Source organism: Motacilla alba, chromosome 4 (genome assembly GCF_015832195.1).
Source record: "Motacilla alba alba isolate MOTALB_02 chromosome 4, Motacilla_alba_V1.0_pri, whole genome shotgun sequence".
Taxonomy (NCBI): domain Eukaryota; kingdom Metazoa; phylum Chordata; class Aves; order Passeriformes; family Motacillidae; genus Motacilla; species Motacilla alba.
The window spans coordinates 23,522,080-23,530,577 of NC_052019.1; the positions used below are offsets into that span (position 1 = coordinate 23,522,080).

The 8,498-nt window shown below is 45.8% G+C and overlaps 1 protein-coding gene across 1 annotated transcript in view; it reads right to left on the reverse strand.

Moving 5' to 3' along the window:
- Positions 1 to 8,131: 8,131 nt before the first annotated feature.
- Positions 8,132 to 8,498, reverse strand: part of PHOX2B (paired like homeobox 2B) — a 2,055-nt gene continuing 1,688 nt past the window's right edge. The window contains exon 3 of the mRNA XM_038135960.1: positions 8,132 to 8,498. This exon is cut by the window's right edge and continues 161 nt beyond it. Within this exon, the coding sequence (XP_037991888.1) occupies positions 8,204 to 8,498 (295 nt within the window). The 3' untranslated portion in view covers positions 8,132 to 8,203.

The window sequence follows — 8,498 nt, forward strand, 5'->3', positions numbered from 1 at the left end:
TTTACCCACTACAGGTTTTTTTATTCCTTCGTGGGAGTGCTAACATCAACACAGAGCTCCTCTTGCCTTTCTGTATGTCTACCTGCTTGAGAAGATCCTTCAGCTGTTCCAGCAGCTTTCACAGAGACAAGCCCGAGAGTGAAAGAGCAGTGACCTCAGCACTGGCAGGGAATTAAGCCTATAATCTAATGTTGTTTCTTTTTCCATTTCTAAATAATGGGATTCTATTAGACCAAAGTGTAGTCGCGCCATAATGATAATTTATTGTATAACATATCTGAATTTTGCCTTTTATAAATCATAGAGAATTACAATACACAGTTATATAATTGAATCTTCTCTTGTATCATTAATATTTTTCATTGGTTAGAGAAACCCCTTTTTGTTCAGAATTCACATATGACTGGGTTTAGAATTTACAGAGGGTTTAATGTGCCTGCTTTTATGTGTTTAAATATTTTCATTTTTATTCCTTTTAAATATTTTGTAAGAATTCCTTAAAAGCATGAGGTCTTGTACATATCATTCTGGGCAATTTTAAAGACAAATGTAGCCATAAGTTTGTGTGTATATATGCTAAAATTTCAACAGCAACAAAATGTCATGATCTTTGAAAAGAAATAATTGAGGTTAATTGATTCCCACATTGACATTTAAATGTATTAGTGGTATACACCAGTGAAAGTATTGATCAGTGAAAGTACTAAGCAATAATAGGAAAAATTAATCACTTTTGAAGATTTATTTCCCTTCAGCTGTGGAATATACTGTGGCCAGGACTGAAGTTGACCCTCTGAATGCAACAGGGACTATTACCAAACAAAAAGACAAAGACATGTAAATGAGGGAAAGCTGAGAGGGCACACTGTAACTTGCTATTAGAATACTGAAATGAGGAGTGGAGTACAGCGTAAGACTTGTGATCCACTGTTCATAAATCCAGTTCTAGATTTGAACAGCAACAGCTGATTGAGAAGAACACACAAGAAATTCGTTGGTGAAAAATTTTTGTCAAAGATCTCACCCTCAATAAGTGGAGATTGGCTTCCATCCTGAAATGGGTGGGTTTATGTCAGAAATATTTCAGAATATTTTATTAATTGAAGCTGTACCACCCAGATATTCTTACTTAAGAGCTCATGGGTTTTTTTCAGAATTCAGTTAAAATCCTCACATCAACCCAGTCTTGTGGCAATGAGTCTCAGTTTGACTATCTAGTGACTGGGAGTGTCCCCTTTTTTCAGGTTTTAAGCTAAGCTAAGTCAGGAATTGAACAATCACACAATGTGTTATCCTACTTTTTTTTCCTCCTAACTAGCTTAAGAAGGAAATCAAGTGATGCAGTCACTGAGAGGTGAGATTACATCAGTAAAAACCTGAAGGGACTGGTCTAATTTCTCCAGTGTTTTAATATTCATACTTAGTGTTATATAGTACAGCACTGAGTAATACAAATTATTAATTCAAATAACTTCTCCACTTCCCTGGAATGATATGTGCCCTTGATCCTTCTTACCACTTTCCTGTGAATGGCACCAGGTTTGATAGTCAGTGACTCAGGACAGAAACACTTTAGCAGTGCTACATTCCCAGTGGGAATTGATTATGATGGGAGTGAAGGACTTGGATGTCCATCTAGAGCATCCTCCTTTCCTGCAGCAGGACGAAACCACCCACACCATGTTTATCTAACTTTTTGTCTCCATAGAGATAGTCCTAGTGATAATTAGATTTGGATGTTTAAAGCATCACTGTTCTAAGATAGGCTGTCACATAATGCATTACAAGTTCATGCAGTAGCAGCAGATAAATTTTTAACTAGCTCTTCTTCCAGATGTAAGGAGATCTTGTTATTAAAAATGAGGAGACACAGTCTTTAATAAAGTGTATAACTTTGTCGTTAAAGTGAGTTCCTCAGACATTGGCATCCTAGTTGTGGCAGCATTTTGTTTGCAGTATTATCTATGGAGATTCCTGAACTGCTTCTTTTCAGAGTCCACACCTTTTGGTAACCTTTTTAAAGATAATAGAGCACAAATATTTTGGTAGCTCTTTCTAGAAACAGTTTGATATTGTGAAATAAAGACAGGGCCAAGAGCTTCTGAATTCTCCTGAAAACACTGATTTGAGATTGTTTCCAACTGTAATGTGAGACTCTTTAAGTTGAAAAAAAAGTAAGAATAACCCACAGCTTGTGGAGTGTACCTGTGTAATGTACATTGCATTGAGCTCCACTAACACAGTTATGACAAACCTCAGTGAAAATGAAAATTTCTACCTTGTAGCAGCTCTGCTGTCACTCCCCATCTGCAAAGCTGAGACAAGCACACAAGGACTCACTGAAGATGAATGCTTTCTTGGTTCTCTGGAATAGAGTCCTACAAGCCCCAGGAAGCCACAGTGGTGGAAAGCTGCACAGAGCGTCACAGAAGGAAAGCAGGCAGTGCTGAGCCCAACCCAGCCTGTCCATGGTTACTCACAGAGGAGCAGGAGGAGGGAAGAGATTATTCCTGGCTCCTGCTGGAAATGAGCCCCAGAATGTCAGTAACTGCTGGGTGCCACAGCTGGCTGCAGGTAGCTCAGCTTGAGCTCCCTTGTCATCAGGAGAAAAGGCAGTGAGCTGGGAAAGTGTAGCCGGCTGGGGCTGGGGCTGGGGCTGCATGAACCCCCTGCTCCCTGGCAGGGCTCAGGGTGAACAAACCCCCACCCTCTGCTCTTCAAACCATGGGTTTTTACCAGGCCTGAAAGCACAGGTGTTTGTGGCTATGTCCTTGGTCAGGGACTGCTGCAGGCTCTCTCTCAGGAGGTTTCAAGAATGAATTAACTTTCAAAGGCATTGAGTCTCCGAGCTCCATCTGGGTGCTCTGTGTGATGCATGCCTCTGAAAGGAGCAACCCAAACTTTCCTGAATACCACGTCCATGCCAGATGACCAGTTCTCTTAGCCACAGGTTTCACAATCTCCACTTTTCTGTAATGAATAACCACACAAATTCATAAAATGTGTGCTTTGTTCCCTGGACAGGGGAAGTTCCCCTAAGTTCCACTCTTAGGAGAAATTAATATATTGATTCTATTTCTATAGACATCTTTCTGTGAAACAATACTCAAGTGAATGCTTCTGGAGACCCCATCCATGTGTTAACCCTGATGATAGAGGCCTCAGTGCTGACATTAGATTTCAGACTGCTGGAAAGGCAGAGTTTTGCTCACTTGTGCTTCCCAAGACCGCTTGAACTTTTATCTAATACTGTTGATAGACTTCAAATGCAATTTAAACACTCTTTGAAGCAGCAAGAGATGCCACTGGAATTCCCTTACTACCTCTCTTTCAGAAAGAAATGGGAATAAGTAGGCCTTAGCCTGTCATACTAGTATGAAATAATACTTCTTTTTAATTGCAAATATTTTTATTTCCTGTTGATATGACAGTCTTTACAAGGATCTGCCCAAAAGAGTATCTCCTTTCTCCAAAGGAAATTTTCATCCTAAAATATGAAAGCATGAGTTTTATTTTCATGGCTAAAATTTCCTGAGCTGTTTCTGGATGAATTTCCCACAAATCAAGAAAATGGTTTTCCTCTCAAATCTTTCCTTGGCCTGCATGATGAGCTGTTGTGTGAAGCACAAGGGACAAAGGTGTTTTTATAAGATGGAAATAAACAGATTTAAAATCTTTAATTTTCAGATTATAGTAGAACTCCAGTTGAAGCCACCAGTTTATTTCATAGTTTTTGTGTGATAGCTTGTAAAAGAACAAATTGAATTGGTGGCAGAAAGTTTCATCTCCCATTGACATATAGCCTTCATAGAGCTGATCTGCTTTACTGATAATGAGGGTAGCCTATACATTAATGTTTTTTGACTCTCAATGATTCATGCTAAATGTGCATCAAGAGGTACTGACAGGTACTAGTTTCACAGGTGTCTAGGAATTAACAGCGAGGTTTGTGTCCCATTCCCCCTCTGTACAGTGGGGATGCTTTCCATGTAAAGAAACCCCAGATTCTGACTTCAGAAAAAGCTCATGCTTCGGACCACAGCAGTAAGCTGACAGCCTTGACTGGGGGTCAGGCTCATTCAGGGGATTCCTGTCAGGTACACTTCAACAGTGTCAAAAAAAAGGTGGGAGGAAAGGAGTGTTTATAAATATATTCTGATGGACCACTGGCTCTTAAAATGATATCTATTTTTTCCCATTGGTTGGTAACACTTTGATAACTCTATTGAACAAGTGCAAATATATAAAGATTAAACAATTTAGACACATTTACTTATCATTGAAAGGGATTGCTTTTACTAATTGCAGTTTTCCTGTATGCTGGCCTCATATTCCTTAGTAGCAAAATTAATGTTTGCATTGTCATGCATCCATCAAAGAGATTCATACTGCAATCAGAAATTAATTTTTCTGCTCAAGTATTGGAGAGAAGGAAGTGAGAGTGTGTGCAAGAGCCAAATTCAACATTAGACCTGAATTCTAACTCTTGGTATTTAAAAGAGCGAACAATGAAACACTCAAATTGTTCCAAACATAGAACATGAATTTACCTCTGAACTCTTCAAAATGCAATATGATTGTATTGAATTTGAGTTGGATTGTATAATGAATTATCATTTATTGGAACAATGTGAGGGGGTAAACCCAAGAAAAATAAAACCCCCTACATGCATTTCTTTACTAGAGCACCTTTTGGCTTCTTAGGTCCTTTTGTCCAGACTTCCTTGCTTTGTGAGCCCCAGAAAACATCTTTAGTGTTAAGGATCACCTTTCCTGTTCAGCCCTCACTGGTACCACTGGTAAGCAGCCTTTTGGCATCCTCCTCCTGCCTGGACTCCTGCTAGGTACCCCATGGCCTTCCTCAAGCAGCAATCCTTAGGTTAATTATTTAACTGGTACTCCTTTTTCAAGCTCCTGCCTTTTCAGACAGGCAGGAGAAGTAAACTTAGTGTATTTTCAAACCATCCATTTCTACCTGGCTGAGCAATCGTGAAGGTTGATGAATTAACCATTCCGACTGGTCTGCCACGGCCCCATTGGCCCTTATGGATGAGGAGTGCCATATGCCTCTGGCCTCCTGTGGTTCCCCTTGCTGTGGGGGAGAGCAGAATATGGAAAGCAGTGGCTTGGGAAAAGACTTATGTGTCAGTGATAGAACAGAAGTCTCCAAAAAGGACTAATGTTAAGTTTAAATACCTAGGTGGAAAATTGTGGTCAGAAATACAGAAGTGATCTTAGCTCTATATGAACCATTATTGAGAGAGACACTGTTTGGTACTATCCTAGCATCCCTTCCACAAGGCATCTTCAGAAACAGGAGAGAGTGGTTGGTTCCACGTCTGGAAAATTTGTCGAAGTTTGAGCCTTAGGGATTGTGGGAGATGAAAAGAACATGGTCTATTTAACTTACCAGAAAGAAGATAGATCAAAATGCAAACCAGTTTACAGTGTGAGAAAAGACAGGTCTAGCAGATAGGCAGCTAGGTCCGCTGTAAGAAGCTCAAGCCTCTGTATTAGAAATAAAGCCTGAGTTTTAGCAGGCAAAATAGTGAACTTGACCAAAAAAATAGTAGTGTGTTGCCATCCCTTGATGATTTCAAAGCACAACTGCATGCCATAAAATCTAACCTCATCATCTTCACACAGCAAGGCCTGTCCAGGAGAGATATCTTTAAATCACCCTTGGCTGGTTGGTTGCTTTACTGGTAATACAGGTCTGACCTTCTCTAAAAGCTCAGGGGTCGATTCAGCCACGGGAAAGCAGATTGAGCACTGCAGCTTCTCCAGCAGGAAAACTTTTACATGTAGATCACTATTAGCAGAGCTGCTCTGCTGTCCACAGCTGGTTAATTCCTAGAGTAAGTAAAAATGTAAATCCCATTTACTTTTAACAAAGATATTCTTAGATCATGGAATCACTTCTTGAAGAAAAAGTAAAATGGCAACATCTGCCCACAGTAAAACAAAACATATATTTGAAAAATGCATTCAAGTTGTTTTCCTCCAGAAAATGCACTGCATATTTTATTGTAGCATTTTAAACCTGATGTTTCAAGTACTTTATTAACGAAACAGCACTTGCTCCATTCGCTACATTTTTAATCGTGCTCTCCCCAGCCCCCCAGCCATGCAGATGTTGCACACTGCAGATGACAAGGCCCTCGCAAAGTTTGCTTCTCTGCCAAGCCGACAGACATTTCTTTCCTTTTTTTTTTTTTTTTTTTTTCCACAGACTGTGCCAGAGTCAGACGGAGTTCATCGCCCCGACGCCCTTGCAGCGAACCCGCGAGTGCCCGGCTCCAAGAGCTGCCCTGGCAAGGGGCACCGAGATGAGAGGCGACCCCGGCTCCTCTCGGGGAGGGAACCTGTCCTTGCCCGAGGGTTTCCGACGGAACGTGCTGCCTGCTCCCCTTGGCAGCGCCGGGTGCCTTCAGCTGCCCCGTGCCCCGCGGGGCCCCGGCTCATCGGCCCCGCCGCCCGCTCCGGCTCCGGGGGAGCCGCCGGGCCGAGCAGCGCAGCGGCAGGGCCGGGCCGGGCCGGGCGCTGCCCCTCCCGCTGCCTCCCGCTGCCGGCGCTAAACGCAGCCCGGTCCCGGCGGGTGAGGCCGCCGGGTGGCCCCTGGCCCCCCTCTCTGCCCTCGGTGTGGGCAGAGGGATTCAGCAGAAGTGCTGGTCTGAGGGCTGGCGAAGGCTCTCTGTGGGATGCTGCGCCCGCTGGCAAAACGGGCCTGTGGTTCTTTGCCCTGTTTGTTTTCTTTTTAACGGATATCGCTTAATATTGTCCATCTCCAGTTTCCGAGGCAGTGACAAAAGGTCAAATCTGACACATCTTCTCCCCCCAGTCAGCCTGTTTGCAAATAATTTATAAGGGCACAATTAGGCAGTAATGATGGGACGGGCAGTTATGGTCTTCCCGATGGTAACGGAGATGGATGCTACTGAGCACATCTCTTGATGGCACACTTCAGGTTCTGCGACATGTGCCTTGGATCTCTCTGAGAAATAACCCCGAGACCTCCCCCCAAATAAAGCCCTAACAAGAAGTCGGAATAGCACCGTAACTATGTTTGCTTTTGGCTTTTATTATCAACAATCAGTTAATGGTACACTCTTGGAAAACTATATGCACATGTAGAAATATTTCCCCTTTTAAATAGAAGCATTCATTTTAACCACATATAAATAAATCTGGAAACCCTGAACATAATTTATGACCATTATGCTCACAAACATATTCCAACAGGTAGGGAAAAGAAAAAAAATGAGACGACATGCAACCGATAATAAAAATATATATAATTGCCTGAACCTGGTCTCTCTAAACGCAAAGGGAACCGAACCCGTGAGAACCTTATTTCTCCATAAAGACACGCCATAGAGACTACGAGAAGGGAAAACATTATTTATACGGTCAACTAGACAAGTCTGTACTGATATTAACACTATACAGTTGAGTCACAGAACACAGTTGTAGAAAGACACGGAAAAAGAGAAAGCATACCTGGCGACATTCAACTAAGAGCTATAGTTTGTGCCTTGTAAAATAAAATTAGAAAACCCTAACGGAGATGCCTAAAAACTGCGTAGACCGTGTAATAATAATAATTAATAATAATTAATTAATAATAAATACAGGCCGCCCTCCGTGAGGAGCGCGGGCCCTGCAGGGACCGGATCCGCGGTACAGGAAGCGGCAGCGGCCGCCGGGTCAGAGCTGCACCCGGCGGGGCGCCGGCGGCGGCGGCAACGGAGAGACCCAACGGAGGGACAGTGACACCGGACGGCGGAGGAAGGACCACCCCCAGGCGCGGGGCCGGGGTCGGCGGGAGGGTGGCGGGGGAGGAGGGGAGGAGGCGAAGAAGACGCTTTGTCCCTCCGGCCGACCGTGAAAAGGAACTTAAAAAACCCCACGGGCGGGCGAGAAGGGTGCCCCCCCCGCTGCCGGGCCGCCCGCGGGCACAGTCCCCGCGGCCCGCGCTCCCCGCGCCGCGCCCCCCGCCCGGCCGCCCTGCCCCGCCCCGGCGGAGGCGCCGCGGGGCCGGCCCCGCCGCCGGGCCGGGGCCAGGGGAGCCGGGCGCGGCCCCCCGTGGGGGCGCGGGGTCCCTGCCCCGCGGAGCCCGGCGCAGCCCGGGCCCCGGGTCATTGCTACGGGAGGGCGGCGGACACTAATGAGCGGGAGGGGCCGCCGCCGCCGCCGCCGCCGCTCAGAACATGCCGCTCTTGACGAGGCTGCCTTTGGTGCCTCCGGGCCGCTGCAGCGAGGAGAGGACGCTGGCGAAGGGGCCGCCTAACGAGTCGGGGATAGAGGTGATGGGCCCGGGCCCCGGCGCCCAGCCCTGCCCCGGCCCCGCCGCCGCCAGCCCGCCGGGCCCCGCCGCTCCCTTGCCCGGCTCGCCCCCCGGTCCGCCGGGCCCTGCCGCTCCCTGCCCGGCCGCGGGGCTGGGGCCGCCGCCACCGCCTCCGCCGCAGCTGGGAGCGGGGTTGGGGTTGGGGCCGGGG